Source organism: Morchella sextelata (assembly GCF_020137385.1).
Source record: "Morchella sextelata strain SCLS chromosome Unknown scls_17, whole genome shotgun sequence".
NCBI classification, from domain to species: Eukaryota; Fungi; Ascomycota; class Pezizomycetes; order Pezizales; family Morchellaceae; genus Morchella; species Morchella sextelata.
The window spans coordinates 846513-870984 of NW_025408632.1; the positions used below are offsets into that span (position 1 = coordinate 846513).

Here is a 24472-nt window from a genome sequence, read left to right on the forward strand (position 1 = left end):
GATAAGAGCAAAAACTAAGAAAAGAAATGATACGCAGTAAATATAGCGAAAGCATTAACTTCGTGACCGCCCCGACTCTCTGTTGGTTCTTACACCCAAACGTAATAGCATAAATTGGTTAAAAAGAAACAAAATGAAACCACCTTCTGCCGTATTTTTTTTGTTAACACCCTATCCCAATTCCATTCTTCCTCTCTCCCCACCAGTATTTACTACCTCGATCGATTAAGACAAATGAATCTTATGACCTAGCCGAAAGCTCTCCTAGATCTAAGCAAGGATAGGCTGCTCTGGTCTGTATTCATCCTGTACTTTGGCACTAAATCCATTGGCACCGTTGGCGCCATTGAGACCGTTGTGACCGTTGGCGCCATTAACCTGGCCGTTATGACCGTTGGTAGCCGGTTCATGTACAGGGACAGAAGGGAATTCCTTATCGGCAGTTGAGGTTGTTGATGGTTTAGAGGTAGCAGCGGGAGATGAGCCACGAACGTTTTGGGCATATCCTTGGGCTTTTTGCGAGAGGTCGACAGCAGTAGAGCGAGCGCGGGCAGCAGCTTCTCCGGCGTATTTTACAGTAAGTTCGCGTCCAGTATTGAGCTGTTCGTTAACTAGTTCATTTCCTTGGCGGATCTTCTCGTCGATAAACTCCTGGTTTTGAAGGTAGATCAAAGGAGCAGTGAATGCAGTAATAGTGGCTAGTGCAAAGAAAAATTAGCTTGATTAAACTTAAGAGCTGATGTAGCCAAGCAGTCCTTACCAGTGAGCAATAGGGACCAGAATGGCATGTACTTAATAAGAAAGTATGCTGCGAATGTTGTCACAAATGCCTACAAACCCTTTATCAGCAAACCATATTTTTCCAAAGATGAATAAGGAATGAAAAAAGGTTATACTCACGACAATTGTAGCAAAGATATTCTCTACAAAAATAACCCTTTGGAATTCAACAACGAAAAAGTTCAACAAGTCGTGGGCTTCGTTAAAGAGCTTTTCGACCGATTCCCTAGGGATAGTGTGGTATCGTCTAGGGCGCATTGAAGATACAAGACCCTTTGCGCCAAAAGGCTTGCCGGCTACTTCAAGAAGGGCAGCAGCTGTATATCATCCCAAAGGTTAGTTTGATACTTAACTGAAACACAGAAACCATATCCCTGCAGCGGAATAAGCACAAATGTGGAAGAGACAAATCTTACAGGCAAAGAGCAGATATGCTCCTTTGAAAACCCAGCGGAGCACGTTGATGAACCGGAACGCAGTAATCATAGAGATGACTGAGAAAAAGAAGAAACCAGTGGCACGCGGATATTTCCACTTATTGAAAGTCAGCTACAAATCAACTGTTGGGAGAGAGATAAGAACAGGATAGTGGTACGAACTGTAAAAAGATCAAAAAAGAAACTATGATAATGTGTCAAAGGTTGATCTCCTTCATAATCATTCTCGACTGACGCTGAATTCGCAAGCCCTTGGAAGTCGGCCTTTGTCTTCTGGATAACGGTATTGGTTCCTGTCAAATGTCAATACGAGATGTCAAGAAATGAAAGAATCGGGAACTGTAGATAAAAAAAATATGATCAGTAAAAGTGAAAACCAGCAAGAAATCATTCGAATCAGTGGGGAAACATACCTAACCGTTCAAGACTTGTTGAGGAGCTGTTTCTTCTGATGAAGGCGAGGAGTAAGTTGGTGACTCCATTGTTCAGATGGTTTGAAACTACGGTTTGATTGGATCAGAAAGGTAAAAGAGCAGGTATAACAAAGTTGCAAAGATGAATTGTGATGAAGAGAAGGAGATGGAAGGGAGGAAGGGTAGCTATGGTTTTTTTTGAATCCCGAGGGCTCTCCGTGTCGTGTGCGTCTGCAGGGGAGCCAGATAAAAGTCTCGCATCCTCTATTACGTCGTGGCTGGAGCCTTGTTATCAGCGGCAAAGCTTTCCTCCGCAGAACTGAACCTGTGGCACAGTCACTCAGCCGGACGACCCGGCACCTCCAAGGAACGGAGCAAGCCCATGCACATACGTCAGACTATCGCATGTGAATGTGATGGGCCGAAACGCGTTGCAGCCAGTCACGAACAGATCCAAGGCCAGAATGCTGATCCCCGTCTTCAAAAATGGCACATTTGCATGCTGCGGCATCTCTCCTGCGACAAACTGTTAAATTCCTTGCTCTGTTCATGCGGGAAGGTCATTGGAATTTCAAGGATAGAAGACGAGCTTGTTGCAACATCCCACTAGCCACATTAACCGTCACCGTGAAGTCATTTCACGGATCACGCCACATGGATAACAAACCGCGAAAATCAACTCTTTGTTTCACGACTTGTGGATGCAGTCCGCATCTGTAAAGAAGTCTCATAATTTACACGCCGATTGCTATTCTGGTTGGCTACACGACCGAATGATACTTCTGTTTACAACATTTGAACATGGGTGGATGTCGGGTGAGAAACTCAACTGATAGGCCTCATCGCCGTCGACATTGATTTACATGGAACTTTCTGGAAACAGGCCCTGAACACCCTCAACACCCTGATAAGGATGCAAAAAATAGAACACTATCGTAATTGCATGAACAAGACTCATCATATCAAAACAGAAAGCAAGGAAACCATCAAAAGAAAAACTACGAAATCAACTGCTGGCTAGCCCTAAATGTGTTCAATTCTTCCTCCGTCAACTCTCTCAGCCTGTTCGTGCTTGCAGCATTTCCGGTAATGGTGCCCTTAGCGATCTCAATGCCCCGTGAAATGGCGGTTCCTTTCTGAATCGCATACGTCGCTGTCTTCGCGTGGACCTTGATAACAGCCAAACGAGGGTCATCAGGGCCTCCGTTGTGAACCCCGTCGCCAAGATCTCCAACCCAAGCCTTGAGAGTAGGGGTGTAGTATCTAATAGGAGTTATTATTTAAACTCTAGCATGGTTACCAGTTTTGAACTTACTGCTTCACTTTCTCTCTATGGTTGTCAATATCTGCGATTCCGCTTATGGAAGCCCATTCACCCTAGACAAAATCACCCATTCATCAGCTTTTACTCTCTTTTAAAGAGTGACCAATTTAATTCCGTACTGTTGAACTCTTGATAAACCCTAAGTTTACATGAGGATCAGTTGCCAATTCGTCAGTCTTCCCGCTCTCGGTGTTTGTGTGGAATAGGAAATCGATTCCATCCTCCTGCAGTTAATTGTTTCACAGTTAGAGTCCGTTTTCGCACAATGAAGAAGAGCCCCCAATCACAACTCAATTCGTGATCAGCCGTCAAAGGTAAGGAATGGATCATACCCTCGCAGCCACTGCCATACACCTACTAACCAAAAACCCTGAATCCCTCTGTCGGGTCGTCATCAATCCAAACTTCAATCCCTCTACAAACTCCACCAAATCCTGCACCTTGTCCTTCAGCGGACACTCATTATCCAAGTTCTTTTCCTTATAAGGATCTGCGTGTTTTGTCCCAGTCTGCGTGTACGTTCCGCCAGTGTTGTTCGGGTGTGCGCTCGACATTTTCAATGATGTGTTATAATATCTGGGCCTAAAAAGAAATTCTGGATGTGAAGTTACTATTCTTCTGCTGATATTGCCGTGAATTTTTGTGGTTGCTCGAATAACAATCCGGGGTAAACTTAGAGGCGGAATCGAAGCCATATATACGCCGGTTGGTAACAATTCAATTCAGGATTTCTTTGACGAGGATCAGGTTGGATCAAGGTTGGATCGACGGTGCATGGCATACCCTTATTGCATGCCATAATCAACTAATTTGTGGGGGATCTGCCACCTTACAATTCGTCAACATTCCATCATGGAGTGTGCCCCGTTATCCATAACGACTCTGGACTTTATCCTCAGGGTTAGGTTATGACGTGATTCGGCGCATGTCTAGCTTGGCTATGACGGCAATGATTCAGAGCCTCATATGCCTGTGCACTTGGACCTCAATGATCGGCTACAAAGACCGGTAACCCTGGGGTATGTATTTGTACTGTGATCGCTCGATCAAACCCGGTATATCTGTCGGGGGATCGATGAAACATCAGCGAGTGATATCTTATGATTAGTACAACTGAAACCTGACAGGAAAAAGCACTTGCAATCTCTGGCAATCTTATTAACTAGGGTTCGTGGGCAAGGGCCTCGTGCTCAATGCTCACTACAAGAATTTTAGAGGTCAATATCGTCATTGGCTCCTGATTGTCTCACTTCCACAGCGCTGTTTCTAATGGCTATATTTCCCCAAGGTCAAATACATGAACTCCAAGAACTCTACTTGGGTTGGCATAATTCTTACGAGACTGGTTAAGGTGGCTTTATACATAGAATAGAAGCTGATTTAGCGGTCTGTGTATTTCAAGACCCAATTGGTAGTCACTCCTTTCGCAACGGAACCAGCCAATCAGACCCGTGAGATAGAGTAGGTGCCGCGATCGGTGGTCACAGTGCGTGGTTGAACATAACCCAGTTAGTGTTGAAAGTAATCCATAAGTTGACTTCTATTTATGTAGTGCCTACATATCTCGAGAACTTTCATTACGCTACAGCAGGGGTATTACCAAAGTTTGCAGAGTTGGCGTTCAAAGACATCCTCTGGTTGATCTGATCTGTGTTGATGCGCAACGATCGAACCTCCTCGAGGAAATACCTACAGCTAGCTGGTAACCTTTTGAAAAGATATTTATCACCGCTTATGAGTAATGGTTTTTGTATCTGCGTATACATTTTATTTCTACCTATACTTAATTTATGTATTCTAATATAGCTTTTGAGATTGTCTTTCTGAGCGCGAGGAGACATTTTGATAATTATGTCGTATCGAACGGCTGAAAGCTGAGGTTTATTAGCCTTGTGGAGACACGATCCAATATGGATTTGTGGAATGATACTCTGGAGACCATTTTGCGTGTCATCTGACCTTGGCACTAGTATATGCATGCATGGGCAAGTCTCTCTACAAGTGACATAACCAAATGTTTCGCAACATAGCAAATAATCACCAAGGATTCCCCTACACGTCGAGTAGAGTACATGTACTCTAGCTGGGATCGAATGCTCATCTACACCTAGATGTATTCCGAGGATGTCCAGTCAAAAGGTATTGATCATACCATTAATAGATGTTGAGCTCGTATTTTCTCTCAGGTCACACAGGAAGTTGATAGAGATTGCCAATATTTTGGGCGTTGTTTACGCCACCATCTGCTGGCGAATTAAACAACAGAAGGTACTTACGAGGAAATCTTGATAGGCCGTGAACACCTGAACACTATTTTGGGAACAGACATCAACACCAATCAAGCCACATCTACTCTAATGATGGAAAGCCAGTCAGTCAGGCTCTCATATATATAAAACCCCCATTGATCGGCTCTCCCTTGCAATTTATTCTGCGCGGGGCCGATATATATCAGTATCTCTATTCCTGATTATCATTATCTCTACCTGCAAGGAAATATATAATCAACCATGTTAAGTCCCATCACCTTCGTCACTCACATCCTCCTTCTCGGTCTCTGCACCGCATACACCCCCGAGCTAATCAGCTACGCCGATGCCGTCGCCAGCAATACGGCTATCTTTCCCCCAACTCTACTCCTACTTTCCCATCCATTCGCCGAGATCGCGCCCCCAACCGCCGGCGACGTCAACCTCACCTTCGGCAGGGAGAAAACCCCACCAGCTGCTTCCGCCGCCGAGCTTGCCCGCGGCCGGATATATGATACCGCTGCGGTCCCAGTCATTGAGGGCGAGCTGGAGTGTAAAGGCGGGGGCGAGGATATCACCTTTTACTTGTGGTCGGTGATCAAGATTCTACAAGAGAACGGGGATAAGTGGTGTTGTCAGACCCGTGATGACGGGAAGAGCTTTTCGACATATGCGAGAGCTACGGTTGGCCTGGCGGGGATGCGCGGTATGTGCGCTAGGTGCTATGATGTGGGATTTGCAGCGGACGAGATAATGAAGAGGTGCGGTAAAGTGGAGGGAGGGGAGTTCGAATTTTTGGGAAAGGTGCTTGTTTATCATTCGAGGCTTAGGGATCTAAGCTAGATGTGAACCATCTCCAAGTATGAACTGCTTCTCTGTTATTGAGTACATGTATTTATAACGTCTGATGCATTCCTTTTCTTATGTATTATTTATTATGACAATTTTTAGAGTAGATAGACACATCTTACTCCAATCAAAGGCTATTACTGTCTTTTCATTTACTACCTTAGCTTTATCGTTTTAATTCTAGACTTCCTCAAAGACAATTTGAGACGTCGTTGGTCCAAATAGCGCGCGGAATGCTCACATCCAAATTCTTGACATATCTTCACTACATCCCTCGAATCGCGCTATAAGGATTTTGTCTATTATGATATTCTACTATAATTATATCAGAAAGGTTTATATATGGACAGACCACTGCTAGACACCAAGTGTCTGAGGCTAGAACGGCTTGGCATTAGGTTTTGATGCATTCTGATCATTTCCCTAGCTGCCATTTCGATCCTTAATGCCACTCCTCCCCCAATTTAATTAACACCGCTCCTCATATGGAGAAAATAACTGCTCAACAGTGGTAATTAATGTTACATGAAAATAAAAATAAAAAAGCACCCTACCCGAGAACCAGGTCCGGCTTCTACTCTCACCTGTACCCCTGGTTTCAACCCAGGACCTTTGGTGGCCAGGGATCAAATACTCGGTGCCTAACCTGTAATGACGTCGAGTAGTCTACTATTAGGCCGCTCATCTATATTCTTCGTCGTCCAAAACGGTACCTGAGGAACCCACGCCAAGAAGAACCAGGCATCTGGATAAACAAGCTTTTCATAGCCATCCCTTAAGCTGTTATAAAGCATTTAAATACTACCAACATGCATATAAGAGACGGTAACATCAGACGAACTTTGCGCGCACATAAGCCACATAATGCTTGGCAATTAAAGTGGCAGCTTTAACAGTGTAAGGGACAGGACCGACTCTCCATCTAGCCTAATATATCTCAGGCCTCAGAATCGTTCTTTCCATCATTCTACAGTGGGCAGCTGGCACCAACCAATAGATTATATTTTTACCTAGACCTTTTCAGGAATCTGCACCCCACATTTATGCGTGCGCTAGGATAAAAAATGAACTAATAAAGCATGTCCTAGGCCGATGTGTCAATCATCAGTTATCACTCGTCTTTATTCCAACCACTGAATGAAGGTCCTCCCATGCCATTTGTCGTCACTGTTACTAACTCATTGATTGTATGCCTCCCACGCCACTTACATACTTGAATAGCTCCGACACCAGTCCCTCCCGCGTGGATACCCTACTACTGTTCCCCTTTACGTTCCAATGAAATTATGAAAGAGTATTATGTAGTCACCTAAAATATCTCATTACTACATGTATTGTCTGCGACCTCGCTGGCCCTCGCTAGCCCCGTGTAGAGCTAAACCCTAGTTCCCGATATAGAAGTTTCCAGAACCAGTTTTTAGGAGTACGTTTACCAGGCTCATCCACGCAAACAGAACCGACCCACCATCACCCATAATAAACAACATTGGCCGACCTCACCAAAAGTCAAGTTCAACGACGAACCCACCACTGTAGACGGAAATTTGCTCCTGTAACCTTCAATACACAACAAGGGCGCATCCTGCGCCCCTTCCGCCCTACCCGATATACGCTGAGAGGGAAAGAAAGTCCCAGGTACAGGGAAGACCGCGATATAACGTTAACCCCTGCGTCGTATCAATTTCCTCGGAGCCGGGGTGAAGATGTTCGGGACCGTCTTTCGGACTCTTTTCTTGAATAGGTGCATGTATTCACAACTTACAATTCCACTTGTAATACCGATGCTCACTTGTAATACCGATGCTCACTTCCGGCCCGCCCGCATTGACTCAACCACCAGCCTATCTTCTTTCGCTACAGTGCCTACAACAAAGTTTATGTACCAGCATCACATAACACACTTATAACCAAAAACAAACTTCACATCACAAAAGAATAAGCATAGCCAGCATAGATACGGAATCCAAATCAGACCCCAACCTCGAATTTTTCAATTCCCCTCTCCTCCCGCCGCCACCCTCACCACCAAGTTTCCAACCTGTACCAACCACCCCGCCAAGCAATTCCAATATTTCCAGCATAATTAGCCATGTCAAAAAAAAGAGCTCAATCGCGAATCTCTCGCAAAAAACACACACATACAAATAGAGAGATGAAAAAAAAGTAAGGTACCAAGCTTAAGCTTTACAAATAGAATCGAAGAGTTAAAGTAAAAAGCACATTGTCCACAGGTGAACCGCGTTTTGGAGGGGGGCAAATAGATATAAGGTAAAAAGTAAACTGTCTCGAACTAGGTTTCAAACAATAATGGTCGATCACACAAAATATATAACGCACCAGGAGATATAACGGGAGGTTCAAAAAAAAATGGACATAACAGGGGAATCAATAAAATTCCACCCAAAACAAGAACAGAGAAGGGAGGAATGAAAAGACCACCCTTCGCAACAATCGCATTGCATTCATAAAGAGAGGCACGCCGCTCGAACAAAAAAGAACCCCCACAACTCCATTACGAGATTTACTCTTCACGGCAAGAAATAAAGACAAATTTATCACTTTTACATGGCGTGGAAAGTAGCTTGCTCAGAGCTGGCACGTGGCTGCTCGGAACTGGCACGTGGTTTTTCGGTGCTAGCACGTGGTTGTGCGGTGCTTGCAGGTTCCTCAACAACGTCCACGATACTGGCTCTCTGTTCATTGGCCAAGGGGCTTGATTTGACCGGCGCAAATTTAGGAGAAGGTACTTCTCCAGAGCTCACGGAGCTCACAGGGCTCGCAGGAGGGCTTGCAGAGTTCATAGGGCTCACAGGACTGACGGGGCTCTGTGGCCTAGAGTTGCTAGGGCTGGCCGGGCGATCTTCTGGCGCCGCAGAGATTGTGATTTGGGGTGGAGGGCCAACCCTCAAGATCGCAGGAGGAGCTATAGGCGAAGATGGGGCGGAGATTATCGGTGTACTGGGGGTTGATTCGACTTTAGGTGCAGACTCGCCAGCAGGGCGATACTGGGGTTTCACGTAGCCCATACCTGTAGACTGGGGTCGCTGTACCGGGGATTGGGGTGTCTTCAATGTAGGAGACATGGCGTTAAATCCACGTGCAGCAGGACCAGGGCCTGGCGATTGAGTGCGCAACACAGGGCTACCAGCGGGAGAAAAGGCGCGGATGGGTCCATTTCTAGCGGGACTCTGTGGACGGCCATTAGGACCAGGTGCATAACCCTGTTGAGTGGATATCTGAGGACCCTGAGGACGCGGCTTGACAGGGCGCTGGGAAAGACAAGTACGCGGGCAAACACCCTGCTGGGAACGATCAAGGCGGGTACAGAGCGCCCAGCCATCGTCATACTCGTGCAAAAGACGTACAAGGGCACCGGCGCGAAGTTCAAGTTCATCGGCCATAGAAGGCTTAAACTCCATTTGAACACGGTGAACGGGATTTGGTCCAATTCCGCCATTGGCCGCAACGAATGCAGAAGTAGACACATCTGTGAAGGTAGAGCCCGATGGGGAGACAACCGATGGGGCGATGATGACAGGGGCAGCGGCAGGAGCGCTTTCTGGTTTGACGAGGTTAAGAGCTGCTGGTGGTGCCTTGCGGGAAGCGGCTGAAGTAGCAGAGCCAGCGGAAGAAGTATTGGCCTGCTTGGTAGCGGCGGCAGCGGTGGCAGAAGCAGCACTGGCAGTAGCAGTAGTTGCTATACTTGCTGTTGCTGCAGTAGCTGCAGTCGTGGTACTAGCAGCAGAAGTTGTTGCGGCGGGGGTTGTCATCAAATTTGGAAGGAATTCGGTGACTGGACGAAGGGAAACCCTCGGTGCCTTGTCGTAGCTCGTAGCAGGGGGGGTGTCATTTGATTTTTCGTCATACGAAATCCCATGAGATCCTCCGGCTCCAGCAGCCCCACGTTTCTCATCCTCAGTCTTTCCATAAGCTGCAGCCGCCTTCTTTTGCGACCTCCTGCGGAAAGCAAAAATTGCAAATGCGCCCACCACCAAAAGAATCGCAACAGCGCCAGCAATCAGCCCAGCAGTCGCAGTAGTCCCTAATCCGCCCGATGCTGGTACGGCGCTGCTAGTCGAGGAGGCGGATGTTATAGTACTGGTGGCAGACTCGAGAGCAACCGCAGAAGAGACGCTGCTACTGGAAGCGGCACGAGTACTGAAGGTTGTCTGAACCGAAGTTATAGGGTTCTCTGTAGTGCTTGCGTCTACAATTCTCAGTCCATGGATCATTCAACACCGAAGGAATTAGCGACTCACCATCCTCCACAGTTGAAGACGCCGTGGTCTTTGGCTCTTCAGTAGTTGACGAAGCGGCCTCGGTGGTCTCGGATTCTGTCTCAGATTCAGAAGTTTCCTGGGTTGACGTCGCCTTTGCTGTGGTCTTCGGGGTCGAAGTTGTCCTTGGTGTTGTGGCTGCAGCTGTAGTGGTTGTCTTTGCTTGGGCAGTAGTGGTTGTCTTTGCTTGGGTACTGGTAGCGGTTGTCTTTGGCGTTGCAGGAGTGGTTGTCTTGACCTGGGTTGAGGAAGAGTCGCTATCGTCCAAAGTCTGATACCCAATCACTTTCCCAGTCCCAGTCGGCGTTGCAGTTACATAGACGACCTCTACCATTGTCTCAACCTCCCTCTTTGCGTGATCATGAATATGAGCACGGGCACGGGCATCACGGCCCTGCACGCGCGAACGGCGATTGTGACTATGGCCGTCCATATTTAATAGTAATGAATGTGGTAACTGAGGTTTCCTTTGCCAATTGCACAGAAAGTGAATTCTTGCCAATTGGTTGGGTTAATGAATTGAATTTCTTCCTGAATAGGGAATTGGATAATATCCTAGTACGGAAGCGAAGGAGTGGATTTTCGAGACAATTAGGAACAAAAATGAAAGACTAGGCGGGTTTGCCAAAGAAGGAATGAAACGGCAATTAACGCTTGCTGATAAATGAAGGACAGCAAGGCGTACGTTTCTGGTAGCCGTGATAGTAGAGGGAGGGGGGGGGGGGGGGAGAAAAGAAGAGAAGGAAAGAGAGAGAGTGGAAGAGACGGTGGAGGTAAAGAGGGAAGGAAAGGAACCGAAGAGAGAGAGAAAAAGACAAGGGCCAAATGAAAAAGGGGAGCGAGACAAGACAAGAGGTGAGTGCATGTAACATAAGATGTTGTTGCCAAAGCCTGCAGGCGCCGGGCAACATCCATCAACTGCATTACTGCGGAACAGCAGACATCCAAACAGGCATCATGTCTCCCCAGAGGGAAACCGACCTCTTCCTCTGCCCATGGCCTCTAAATTCACAGTATGGCCGCCTTGTCGAAATCACTAGTATCAGGGGTAACCCATAATTTATTGGCCAATTCCCCACCTCCCCCCTACTCACTCCACCCATGTAAACTTTGGTACCTATATGTACATACAACTCATGAGGTACCCTCCCGCACAGAGAGTTCTCGTCTTGAGCCGTTGCTTCCATCTTCGGCTAATTCATCAGAAATAAGATGAGAATTCGATGTTCTTCGAACCACGAATGTAAACGGCCGCGCCTAAAAGGGCCAATCATTCTCCTTTTTCACTGTAATCCGGAGACTCCGAATTAATGCCATGATCATCAGCGCAGAATGGGGTATATCCTCCAGGTACGGAGGTCCAATTTGTCTTGTATAACACCTTCTTGTTCTTGAAGTTATTAGTCTTTGGTGAGACGGAAGAAACAATGTTGCTTTCCGCCCACCTGTTCATACATATGCGCACACCTGGCTGGCCATGGACCTCAATAGTTCTTTAACTACCGGGAAGTCCCTATATCCGCGTGCAGCTTATATGCTCCAACACAACACAACAAGAGAGAGAGGCGGACAGGGCGGAGGCTTCTGTAAAACCGTGTATCGGAGCACAGACGTTCATGACAGCATATCCGTACCTTGATCCTATGCTAAGGCCCTCGAGCCGACATCATATTCACAGTACCGACCGACTCGAAAGAAAGAAAGCTCGCCCGGTTCTCTCTCTCTTCTCAATAACCTCAACCAAGACCTTCCCCGCAATTTATCAACAGGGGCATCATGTTTTTTTTCCTTCTTCTTTCTCTGCCCCCGATCTAGCAGGAGCAGAAGCACGACGATAAGGCACCATTTCGGCTGCTCAGGTTAGCTAGTGGTCGCAATTTAAATCCTAGCAACGCAGGAACAAGGACCCTTGTCGTTCGAAGTTTTTTCGTCAACAACTCTCCGTCCGCTTTGGGCAGTGGCGCTACAACGCTAACGCAGGTACGCATTCCTAGTTTTACCCGTGTGGAGAGATCTAGGAACGCATGGATGCTATCTATTTTTAGGCACTGGACGTCAGTTATCGCGTATTAAAACACACGGAGAGGTTTGTACTTTATCTCAACATGAGTACCTAGAGTATCTATCGACCGTAAGTACCTTTTCGTTACTGTTTATGTAATAGCCTGACAGTTTAGCAAGTAGGATTGTTTTTGAGTGGAGTAAATGAAGCCTGGAGAAAAATGTTGAACTTCTGCGGTCGCGGTTTATCCTCCCATTTTGGACAGGTATTCCAACTTGATGTTGTGAGAAACCTTATTGCTCCGTTCTGAGCCCTAAACCTTGTGTCATCTCGCATACGTCGTATTAAATCAATGAAGACATCACTCAGTCCAGAACATACCATAAACGCGAAATCCCATCTTCCAGCCCCATCGTTCGCGAGCATACATGTATGTCCGAGACGAGACCTTTACATGCCTAAGTCTTGAGTCTCACCGGCCTAGAGTAGGGACTCTACAGTATTAACCTACACCTATCTCATGTTGCGTTTGTAATCAAACATTTATTTGGTTTGTTGAGCTCCCGCCGCTGAAATACTTGCTGTGGGTGGGTGACTCACTTCAGCCCCGACGGGGTGCAGTAATAAATCGAACCCTGTCTGATTGGGCTAGAAGTTGTGTGGTGCGAAATGGCTAATAAGAGGGAACATGCGATTAGACTAAATATCACTTTGTGGGGCCGGGGAATATATATAATATAACTATCAACGCAAATGTGGAATAATATCAGTGTTCTTGGTTTGAAGTCGTACCCCCGAAATAACCTCCACCGTTCAGGGAACCAATTAAACATATATAGATGCCTCCATTATCTAGCTATCGGAATTCGTATAATTTTTTCATCTGCATTATCGCTTCAAAACCTGGCCTTGAGGTGGTACATACCTCGTGTCTAACGGGGCGGTACCTGGCCGCGCGCGTGGAACTATCATACAGTGCGTCTTCACTTTTAAAAACACTGGGGTGTGAAGAGACGTGCATTTATGTATATGTAATTGAATTGATATACTACATGTATGTATGTACATGAAGCAGGCATAATGCTTACTAGATAGAGGGTGCAGGTACAGACGTATGTCGTAATTCTCAAACTAGAAACTTTTTGTTGTCTCATAGCGACCTCGTGGGAAATGGTAGATCATATGGAACCGTTGTTTACTCACTCTGTGCGCGGGCTCTACGTAGTTTAGTTCATCTTTATCTCAATATCAAAAAAAAAAAAAAAAAAAAAAAAAAAGGGGGGGGGGGGGGGGGGGTTGTGACTTTACTTATGGAGCAAAGTACTAAACTACCCTCCACAGTTGCGCTTGGGTTTACAATACCCTCGAAGGTTTAAGATACTCCCAATGGAATGAGCAACGCAACATACCTGTGAGAAATAAAGGTCACATTTAACACAGGTTCTAAGGAATATCTCGCACCAATCCACAATAAAAAAAACGGCTAGGCCTCAACTTTCCAGGTAGGAAAGAGTTGGTCAAGGACCTCGTGCGGGTACAAATAAATGTTCACGTTATGCATAACCTACAAGCTGTAGACACACCACTTGCACTTGTCCTGCTCTTCCAACATAATTATATAAGACAGACTCGCATTTGTCCTACTCTTCCAATAGGGAGTCGGGCTCGCACTAGGTGTTATGCCCTTCCGACATGAACATAGACTTGTAGCTACATGTACTCACGCATTAATTAAGTCCTGAGAATTCTTGGTAGCAACGACCTCACAAAATTTTCCAGGACTTAATTAACGCGCGAGTAATTTACACATAAATATATCATACCTTTTTTCTCGTAGTTCGTTGTGTTGTTGCCATCGGGGGTCGAGGGAATTGTAAACCCAAGCGTAACCGTGGAGGGTAGTTTAGTACTTTGCTCCATCTTACTTATAACTATATTCTGGGTACCAGGCCGGCAGGTATATTAATACCTCTTCTAAAGTTGATATTAATTGGTTCAAGTGATCGTCCAGTATTTCTTCGTATGCGTATATATAAGTCACTGAAGGAGTCAACAATACAACTAGGTAACCCAAATACTTGTAACCATGGCTCCGTTACTGTGCTAATAGAATGAGTGATATCTGGTGATTCAACATAACTACATGTATGCCCTAACAGATATAGTAACCTTAAATCGATATCTTATAGCGCCGGGTACTTACTTCATTATAACCACAAAAATTACCCTAGAATTAGGTGCGAGATCGTTTGTTTGCTTGTTTTCCTTTCCCGTTGCTGCATTCCTACCAGTGCCGTGAGTGTAAGTTTCGGCTATATAACCAAGACCACCACGATATCTGGTCGTTACTTATGTACACCCGCAGGAAAAAAGTGAGGAAACAACGAGTGCAACCAATCAGAACCCTAATGAAAAAGTGAAAATGGAAATGAATAGAAGTAATATGACTACACAATGAGATACAGAATAGATACTACGGCCTCTGAACTATATTTACCACTTTTTATGATTTCCCTTGTTCTTTACTACTGCAATTCTATTTGGTATGCTGTCAATGATTTTATATACATTTTTCCAATCTAGCCTTTCCCACTCTTCCCTAGCTTGGGCTTCAATAACTTTTATGTTTTCATTAAGAGTAGCCTCTCTTCACTTTCCGGACTTGTCAAAAGGCATGGCTAGGGAATACTCGTGAGGCTGTATTGGGGGTGTGGGGATGTCAAGTTAGATGCACTTGCTGTCACGCTACTCATTGTTTCCTCACTTTTTTCCTGCGGGTGTACATATATACATAGTTATAATACTGAAGCGAGTCCAGAAACTCAGTACAACATAAAACTAAATCCCTACAACAGCAAACACCTTACCCCTTAAAACTCTACAAACAATAAAAAAAAACACTTGGCATCCTCGATCTTCATGGATGCATCCGGATAACGCGCTATCGCCACTCCCCACCACCTAACCCCCTCGAGCGCGTCCTCCCTGTGCACTACCTGCGCATACACTACCACCATGTCCCCACCATCATCATCATCGTCCAGCAACTACGGGAGCGATATCAACCTCCCAGACCTCGACGGCCACGATTCCTCAACGTCGACTGCAGTTGCCAGTGGTAGTGACTACGGCAGCGACATCGATCTTACTGACATCGACCTCCTCAACCTTCTTGATGATCCAGCACATCTATACCCGCCGCTCCCACATCATGATTTCCCGGCGCGGTCTCTCAACCAGGCATCTCTGGTGGTGCAGTACGAAACCGAGCCTCCGCAGACCAGTAATATGCCCGCAAAGATTGCTACAGACCGAGGCTGACGTCGCGCGCGCAGGCCCAACACCAACACTCCCAACGATCAGTCCCGCGCAGCCCGAGATGGAGGCCGCTGATACTTCCCCGCCACTCCCGGGGAGATCTCCGTACGAGCGTTTTCGGTCGAGGCGTGGCCGGTTGAGCGTCACAGATCTGGTCAGTGGCGTGTGGTGTGAACAGCAGTTTATGTATACGTTAGAAACGGGGTTTAAGCGTAAAACGCCGGCGATGCGAAAGGGAACGAGGCTACATAAGGTGCTAGAAGAGGAGGTACATACGACGGTGCCTGTGACGGTCAGAACGAAAGAAGACCAGTGGGGACTTAAGTTGTTCAATATATGCCAGGGACTTCAGTCACTAGAGGAGTATGGAATGACGAGAGAGCTAGAAGTATTTGGGTGGTTGAATGGGATATTTATTAGTGGAATTATTGACGAGATAACTTATGACCACCCTCGGCCAGATAAAACGGAGGTGGAGGCGGAGGTGGAGGCAGGGATGGAGGCGATAGAGACTCCGTCGGATGATGAGAGTTACACGACCTGCCCTGACGATGTCCCAAAGGTTGTTTATATCACAGATACCAAGACCCGCATGACGCCCACAGTACCTAGGCAGTCACAGCAACTTTCCGCATCGCTGCAGTTAACATTTTACCACACGTTGCTCGCCTCGTTGCCCTCTGTTCCATTTAACGAGGTCCTTGCGCACCATAACCTCTCCCCGACAGCCCGATTCTCGGACGCCTTCATTGCACAAATTGCATCATTGCAGTCCGCCATCTCACTGCAAGATCTCCTAGACAATAACTCACTCCCGGGGATGTGGTCGTTGGTGCTGTCCCAGTATGCTAAAGCCATCGACAGCATTGGTGACACAGTCGGTGTGACATACCGCTTCCAGGGTAATGGTGAAGTGATCGCGGAGCGGTCATGGCGGGTAGAGGAGGACGTGCGGGAGCGACATCTAGATGATGTAATGCAATGGTGGAAGGGCGAGAGGACAACTAGAGGCGTGGTGATCGAGGAAGCATGGAAATGCGGCATGTGCGAATTCCAGGAGGGATGTACATGGAGACTCGTGAAGCTTGAGGAGACTCGGAAGAAGGCAAGGGATAGTTTTGCAGCAAATAAGAAGGTGGAACCGAGGGATAAGGTTGAGATCGATGAGGACGCGTTGAAGACGGTAGAGAGGGTGAGGAGGAGGAGAAAGGCGGCAGGAGAGACGATGGCCAGCGACTCTGATACCAACAAAGAGGAGAAACCGAGATGCCATAGATCGAAGAAGAATGAAGATATCGCTACCACCACCACTTCTGACGAAGCAGTACAGGTGGTAAAGAGAGGCAGAGGTAGACCGAGGAAGGACGAAAATGCCGCTGTCAACGTTACTGCATCTACTACCACTATCACAGGCGAAGAAGCACAGGTAGTAAAGAGGGGTAGAGGTAGACCGAGAAAAGATGGTAATATAGATCTTTCTTGAACTTATCTTCTATGGCTTTTAGTCATGATATACATGTAGTGTACTATACTATCGTACTGGGATGGGGGTATACATATGGCGTTTATCAATTCTGGGGTGGATTGTCTAAATAGGTTTATAAACAATGAAAATCGTTCTTTTGATCATAAAATCGATCAAAGCCATGGCCATGCATGTAAATCAACCACAATATTTGTTGATGTTCAAAGTCTTAGGCTGTACTAGCGTGACTTGATTGAAGCCGCCACGGTTGATAGGAATTTCCTAGGCTGAATACAATAATTAGTTATCATTCATCAATAGGAATTTCCTAAGCTCATAACCACGAGTGAGATGTCATGAATATAGTAGACAAAGTTGGTCAGGCGTACTTGAAAACTTTTGGTAACCCTCAGGCTTGTCTTCAACCAAAGTAGACACTATAGTTCATAAACCGTAAAGACCACGTCCCGAAACTGAAACATTAGCCCAAGGTTTATCATCTTAGATCGAAGTGGTTAGTTTATTCTATGATGTATTGATAATATGGTTTACGTTGGTAGGTGTAGTAGTAAAGTAGGGTCGTTGTGCTAGGTTATGTGGCGGAGAGGTAAGATGCCATATAACCGATAAGCCCAGATAATTATATAATTGGGACATGCATCATCACTGGGTGCAAGTTGAGGTAGAGAGGGAGGTCGTAGGGGTGGGGGCGGGTAAGTTTGATACGTGCATGTACATACATGTAGGTACATGTAAGTGTACATGTACATGTAGTTGACTTTTATGTGGATCATTGCAATTGCATAAGATCTTATATATATACATGTAGCTACATGTACATGTATTTACCCACGGCTCCGTTCCACTGCCAGTAAATGATTACGGAAAGCAACGAGCTGCCCGTAGGAGATAGGCATGAGACTACATGTATGTAGACTCGTCTACATCAATTATATTCCTACCTGTATGTGTCAGGACAAGAACCAGATGTAAATATATAAACCATCTACGTCACCAGAGCCTAGCCTACTTCAATCTTTGCTATATACATGTAGCCACCGTTCCCCGCGCCCCAGGTCTGGCACAAGATCCATATTGGTACTCTCGGGACTGGGGCAACGAAATAAGTAAGACGATTAGTCGAACTTCTCTTTCAATACGTGTGTCTTTATATCATAGATTCTCACTCGCTAGTAGTTTAGGTTGGTTTTGATCTTTCTTATGTCCCCGTTTTATCGAACACAATTCTAGCTATATAGATCTTGATATGTAGTCTTATGAATGAACATGCATTGTCAATAAACCTGACTAACCCGAAACCCCTCTAAAGATCTCATGGGCCACGACTTCCTTTGCATTCAACCTCTTGACGCCCTCATAAACTAATAATCTCCCCACCAAATCTCTCACCTCTACACTGGCGCCTGGTAGCAACTCCTCCCAGCTCTTTGTCGGGAAAACATGGAACAGAATCTTCCCGAAATCAGGAAATCGCTTCGCCTCTGGCCACGTCTCTGTTGTTGGCGTTCCCAATTTTCCAAAGATGCTTCCGACAAGCCGCAATTCACTCCCTAGATCCCCTGCATTGAAGAACGTCTCGACGTCTTCTTCCTGCGGCGCCATAAAGCACTCCGCAACCACACACCCAAAGGCCCACATATCCAGTTCCGGCCCATAGGACCTCCACCCAAACAGGATCTCGGGTGGCCGGTATGCAGTCGTGCCCACATCCGTGATCTTCTCGTCCGCGGGCTCACTTGCAGAATCAGATGCATGCCATGCAATTCCAAAGTCGGCGAGAACAACAGAAGTGCCGGGCTCGGAGACGAGGATATTGCTCGGCTTGACATCACGGTGGATCACGCCGTGCTCGTGGCACCATACCAGGGCCTCGGCAGTCTGGCGGAGGATTGAAAGCCGCGCCTGGAGGGTAAGGTCCTTCCCGCCGGGGTTGTCATGAAGCAGGATGTTGAGGTCGTAGTTGTAGAACGGGAATACGAGCACGAAGCTAGATGGGGGTAGGGTGAAGGATTCTAGCAGTGGGATGATGTTGGGGTGGCCTGTGAGCTGCGTAAGGATCCTGGCCTCCCTTTTGGAATCATGCGGAGCAATCATGGTTGCGGGGTTAGTAAGCTTTAGGGCCACAAGTTGGTGGGTGGTATGATGCGAAGTCGCCCGGTAGATGGTGGAGAAAAGGCCCGAGGTATGGTGATGGCAGGAGGTATATTTTCCTAATGTGGTGCCGCCGACAGCATCACTGAAAGTGAACCCATTTGGTGTGGGTGGAGAGAATGGAGGGGAGGGTGTGGGTAGAGGAATTTGTTTGGTTTCCTGGGAGATTTTTGATTTCCAGGCGTAGGTATAATCTTCCTGTGAGTGATACACAATGTTCAGCGAGTGATAATTGGTGAGTGGAAATTTCAAATTATGATGTGTCACGTGACACAGGTGCAACAGACAAATGGCTGTAAACTCGAGTTCGGTTCAAAAACACCAAGAAAATCACGACTAAAGGAGGAACTCGCAGTACCTCTGTATCAGCCTCATTGAAACATTGTGTCTCAATCTCCTGGGCGGTTTTGAGCGTCTGGGAATGCTGTAATGTAGGGTCTAGTCTTAAGGATGAGGCTCTGCGGAAGAAAACAACGGGGAAACGTCAACACATGAACGTGGGGGAGTCCGTAATATATCGTGAACAAACTAGTAAAAAAGGGGAATATCAAACGGGACCAACATTTGATCAATGACAGTAAATCTATCCGTGAAGCTAAGTAGTGATTTCCACGACTGCTGCGTGTTCGAAGACATTGCTAATGCGTGGTTGCGGTGCGGAGAGGGGCGGAATATCGTGCGAGTTGCGAGGGTGCGTGGGTGCGGGGATAAAAGCAGAAGTTGAGGATGAGGGGGAATTTGCTTTCTTTTGCTTTATGGATGAATTTGTTTAGATAGGTCTTTTAAGCGAAGTTATTCCTCACAATCACGGCACACACACACATCACACGCACATACGCCAGTTAGAGTACCGGTAGTGGAAGAAGTGATTAGAAGAGCGTAGAGCTTCTGGAATCGAAGTGGTGTTACTTGACCGAGGTTTCTTTCAATCGTGCTTTTGAGAGCGCTTTTTTTCTCTTTCCTTTTTTCTGCGGACAACGGTTCCACCCGGAGAATAACCTAGAGTGCCTGCCTACCTCAACACCGTGTCTACGATTTTCCCGGGGAGCATGTAGGCTGGTAGGGGTTGTGGAGAGTGGCTCAGTGACTATGCCACAGCGGGAGGCATTTTACAGGGTAAAGCTCTGGCCATGGTTCTGTAGGTACAACAAGCATGATGGGATGATTTACCCTTGGTGAATTACATGTATGTACTCAATCTACTCAAGAGTAGGTATTGTTGGCACTCGCACAGCAAGCCACATCATCTCGGCTGACTAGGACACAGGCCAGTGCTCGAAGAATGAGGAGAGAGTAATTGTTGCACTTGCAGGTAATTATGCTGGATTATATATACTCTATGCTGCGGAGTATCTATTGGCCATCTGGAAGTAGAGTAGAGTTTGTTTATCCCGAGTATTTTCAAGGTATGTACCAACGATACATGGTTACACATACCAATAACTCCTAATTAGCTACCAATCCCTCCTGTCTTTACTTAGACATTCTGCCCACATTCCCTATGTGAGACAACCACACGGACTTGACTGATTGAGTGAGACCCGACTGACTGATTGACACCTAACCCACTCGTCTTTCCTCTCTCAGAACTTTCCCCCCGTCCCCTTCCTGCATCTCATCCGTCCGCCTCGCACTCGTCAACATACATATACCCATCTACTACCAGCTACTACATGTAATACTAGAGTCTACGTACATGCTCTAGCCTAACTAACTGTCGCCTGTATTCACCACGCATACCCATCAGTATATCGACAACACCCCTCTCCACACCCCTTATCAGCATCGTCATCGATCGCTACTGTTATTTTCACTTCCTCATACCTCTTCTGCGCTTCCCTGATACTCGCTGGTGGGTTCTGAAAGTGTGCGAAAGAAAGTCGAAAAACAAGCAGGAAGAAAAAAAACTACACCATGGAACTGTCACGTTCCGAGTACCCGGGCATTGTGGTTTGTGTTTTCCCTCACTTATTTCCCACTCACAACAGGTGCCATTGCCATTGCCTCCCCTCATTCCCAGGGCTATGTTTTCCTGTTTATTGGAGGAATGATTGATCGCTGACCTCTCTGGGATTGTCTTCGTCCCATTCCGTCCCATGTAGAGCTCCGTACATCCAACACCTGCAGTCAAGATTCTCCGGGATCGGTTACAGAGAGTGCAGACTCTAAACCTTGAGATCGCCGATTGGCTTCAGGTACCATACCACTCCACGCACCTGGCTGGCTAGCTAGCTAGCTAGCGAGAGCGATCTTCTCCCCACTAAACCGTATCGCTAGGAACGCCGACGAGTCGAGGAAGCTTACGCACAAGGGCTGAACAAACTCGCAAAGCGAACGATACAAGGGGACGGTTCGGATTTAGGGTAAGTCGCCCACAGTTTTGCCTTTACTGCTTTGCAGGTTCTTGTCAATTGCATCCTTCCTCACACATTTTTTCTTCCTCATTTTCAGGGTGTTTCAAGGTCCATGGACTCGCATAGCCAGCTCGACTACGGCCCTGGCAATCTCGCACCAGGAGTTTGCGCAGCGCATTGACACAGAAGTGGAGCGCCCGCTTAGGGACTTCACGAACAGAAATGCCGAATGGTCGGGAATGAAGAGCATGGAGATGACATTAGCGGCCGCGGCAAAGGCCGTCGACCAGGCGGAGGAAAAGTCTGAAAAGATCAAGCGACGGGGCCAAAAGGCGAAACACGCGCAGGTAGCCGAGGCAGCGAAGGGAGTTGAGAGCGCAAATAGCGAGTGGGAGAGCCAGGCGCCATTCGCATTTGAAAAGTTCCAGGCAGCGGATGAGAGCCGGTGTAATCATCTACGGGATGTCCTGACGACATGGCAAACATTGGAGCTGGACCAGGCGCAGAGGAATATGCAGGCTGCTGAGACGACGCTGAATGCAATTTTGGATATCAATACCAACGATGAGATCAAGGGATTTGCGAACAAGGTTACAGTTGGGAAGGCGAAGATTGAGAGGCTAAGAAGCCGAACGGGTAGCAGTGGTGGCCCGCCAGTGCCAGGTATGCCGTCAACACCATCCATTGTTACAGATGATGCTGTCAGTGTTCACACCTCCGGCTCCGGAGGAGGTTCAGGAGGAGGTATGTTTGCACAAATCAAGCTCCGTATCTTAATGAACTGACAGGATTTAAAGGCTCTTCTTTAGGTCTCAAGCGGCTAGGCACTGTTCTCAGAGGCCGAAATCGAAATAGCTCGATACCCTATTTCAGGTCAGCATCACCAGATAAGCGGCCGGACTCAAATGGCAAGGGGGGTCCTGGCCGAGGTCTTCTTGGGCTTATGCCGCCGTCACCGGCGTCGCCTTCGAACAATGGCCTTTCTCCAGAACACCAGTCCGCGGGGATCTCTGGTAGTGCAACACCCCCGAGGCCTTCAACTGGAAATGGTCCGCCGCCTACACCCACTACGAACGGGGAGAGTCGTCCTGAGACTGCAACGACTTTGTCCGAGAGCAACCAGATACCAGGCGCCGTTACTCCTTCTGTGACTGTCACAGCTTCTGAGGTTAGCACGATTCTTCGTTTTTTGTATAAGGGAAATATACTGATCAGATTAGCCTCAAACGGATGCTGAAGGATACACAATTCCGCCGCCAATTCATGATATTGGGCAAGGTTCAATACCAGATGAGGCTACTGAGTGAGATCCCTAAGACACACTCAATATAGCAATGAGTTTGGGCTAACAAACTCAAAAGCGAACAAAGCCAACCTCAATTCAAGGTCGAGATTAAAAACGACGTAATTCACGAAGAGGAGGAAGAAGCAGATGCTGCACTATCAAAAGTCACATCTACACTAAGAGCAGTAAGTATTATCACGTGATCATGACTAGCAAACAAGCTGACATTAGAGCTTACAGCAACAACAAAATACGGTTTCTCGAAGAACGAGGGGACGGAGGGATGCTAGTCAAGTGCGAAATACTATGTTTATTCCGAATCCACAAGACTTTGAAACGCCTTCGTCGCCCCCACTTACTCCAATTAAATACACCCCTAAATCGTCCAATGCCGCTTCCGAGTGTGCCTCGGATACCCTATCAATAAGGTCTTCAAGATCCATAACAAGCCTTACGAACTCCCAGATGAGGCATCCAGATTTAAATGAACTGGGGCTTTCTGCTTCTTTAATAGAAGCCATAAGCATGTCCTTTGAAAACGGCGCCCCACTAAGAACCCAAGTCACTGGCGAAATCGCGGTTGCATACAATCCCCACGACACCCCCTCACACCCCACCACTGAGATCCTCCGAATCGATAACTTCAGCCTGTTGGAGAAGGTAGCACCAAACCCAGCATTCATAACTGCTGTTCCCGACCATGTTGCAGAGTATACCCTCTCCCTTGCCAACATCCATAGAACCTCCGTCGCATTCAAGTATCAGATCCATGTTGACGAGAACAATACGAATGTCTTCGCCCCAATCATTGTCAACCCTGTATGGCGGATCGAGCCCCACCAGAGCTCCGTCATTGTGCACTGGAAGCCTAACCCGCTATTCCGGCGCTTGAACGGTGTTACTGGCGCATTCACTATGAAAAATGTTATTTTCTCCACCGGTGTTGAAGGCGCCGCAACCTCATCATGTCAGTCCAAGCCTGTCGGCGCTTTCTCACGAGAAAGGGGCCGTCTGGTATGGAAGCTGGGTGATGTTTCTATCAGCCCTGAAGATGTAGAAAATGGTGCCAAGAAACTTGTCGCGCGGTTTGCTACCGACGGCCAGGCGCGGAATCAGCCTGTCGACGTTAGATGGGAGATCTCCGGAGAGGATTCAAGCAATGTTGGGAGCGGGATCGCGCTTTCTGTAAAGGATAAGGTTGAAGCTGCACCTACAGAAGAGAAGGAGCCTGAAGACCCTTTCGCAGATGCGGAGGTGAAGAGTATGGTTAGCACTGATGTTGTCATTGCTGGTGGGGAAGAGTGGAAGGGCGTTGTGACGGTGAGGAAGGTGGTCAGTGGGAAGTATGTGGCTAACCAGCAGAAAGACAACTGATAAGTCAGTGGTAGTTGGGGTTAATAGTCTATTTTTCTTTTTCCTTTCTTGTTTTATACTACGGTTTTTACCCCCAGAAATATATGGCTGGGGTATAATTGATAGGCTCCGTTCATTATAGCGCAACATCGTCACCACATTCCTTTTGTTTCCTCGTGTGTATGGGTTCTTTT

General features: G+C 47.0%; 7 protein-coding genes across 7 annotated transcripts; 3 read left to right on the top strand and 4 right to left on the bottom strand.

Moving 5' to 3' along the window:
- Nucleotides 1-270: 270 nt before the first annotated feature.
- On the bottom strand, nucleotides 271-1699 carry H6S33_004334 (uncharacterized protein; the record flags this gene model as incomplete). Its single annotated transcript, XM_044835683.1, has 6 exons — nucleotides 271-698; nucleotides 761-830; nucleotides 901-1097; nucleotides 1197-1314; nucleotides 1380-1510; nucleotides 1636-1699. The coding sequence occupies 6 exons, from the start codon at nucleotides 1697-1699 to the stop codon at nucleotides 271-273; spliced, it is 1008 nt and encodes a 335-aa protein (XP_044691072.1).
- A 929-nt stretch (nucleotides 1700-2628) lies between these two features.
- H6S33_004335 (uncharacterized protein) lies at nucleotides 2629-3508 on the bottom strand (the record flags this gene model as incomplete). Its single annotated transcript, XM_044835684.1, has 4 exons — nucleotides 2629-2893; nucleotides 2946-3007; nucleotides 3074-3178; nucleotides 3287-3508. The coding sequence occupies 4 exons, from the start codon at nucleotides 3506-3508 to the stop codon at nucleotides 2629-2631; spliced, it is 654 nt and encodes a 217-aa protein (XP_044691073.1).
- Nucleotides 3509-5464: 1956 nt separating this feature from the next.
- Nucleotides 5465-6046, top strand: H6S33_004336 (uncharacterized protein; the record flags this gene model as incomplete). Its single annotated transcript, XM_044835685.1, has 1 exon — nucleotides 5465-6046. One exon carries the CDS (start codon nucleotides 5465-5467, stop codon nucleotides 6044-6046), a length of 582 nt encoding a protein of 193 aa, XP_044691074.1.
- A 2567-nt stretch (nucleotides 6047-8613) lies between these two features.
- On the bottom strand, nucleotides 8614-10762 carry H6S33_004337 (uncharacterized protein; the record flags this gene model as incomplete). The annotated part of the gene is made up of 2 exons (XM_044835686.1): nucleotides 8614-10259; nucleotides 10312-10762. 2 exons carry the CDS (start codon nucleotides 10760-10762, stop codon nucleotides 8614-8616), a joined length of 2097 nt encoding a protein of 698 aa, XP_044691075.1.
- A 4584-nt stretch (nucleotides 10763-15346) lies between these two features.
- Nucleotides 15347-17132, top strand: H6S33_004338 (uncharacterized protein; the record flags this gene model as incomplete). Its single annotated transcript, XM_044835687.1, has 2 exons — nucleotides 15347-15614; nucleotides 15667-17132. 2 exons carry the CDS (start codon nucleotides 15347-15349, stop codon nucleotides 17130-17132), a joined length of 1734 nt encoding a protein of 577 aa, XP_044691076.1.
- A 1290-nt stretch (nucleotides 17133-18422) lies between these two features.
- H6S33_004339 (uncharacterized protein) lies at nucleotides 18423-19229 on the bottom strand (the record flags this gene model as incomplete). Its single annotated transcript, XM_044835688.1, has 1 exon — nucleotides 18423-19229. One exon carries the CDS (start codon nucleotides 19227-19229, stop codon nucleotides 18423-18425), a length of 807 nt encoding a protein of 268 aa, XP_044691077.1.
- Nucleotides 19230-21200: 1971 nt separating this feature from the next.
- H6S33_004340 (uncharacterized protein) lies at nucleotides 21201-24299 on the top strand (the record flags this gene model as incomplete). The annotated part of the gene is made up of 8 exons (XM_044835690.1): nucleotides 21201-21236; nucleotides 21389-21481; nucleotides 21564-21649; nucleotides 21738-22384; nucleotides 22438-22808; nucleotides 22861-22943; nucleotides 23002-23110; nucleotides 23166-24299. The coding sequence occupies 8 exons, from the start codon at nucleotides 21201-21203 to the stop codon at nucleotides 24297-24299; spliced, it is 2559 nt and encodes an 852-aa protein (XP_044691078.1).
- Between the last annotated feature and the right edge of the window lie 173 nt (nucleotides 24300-24472).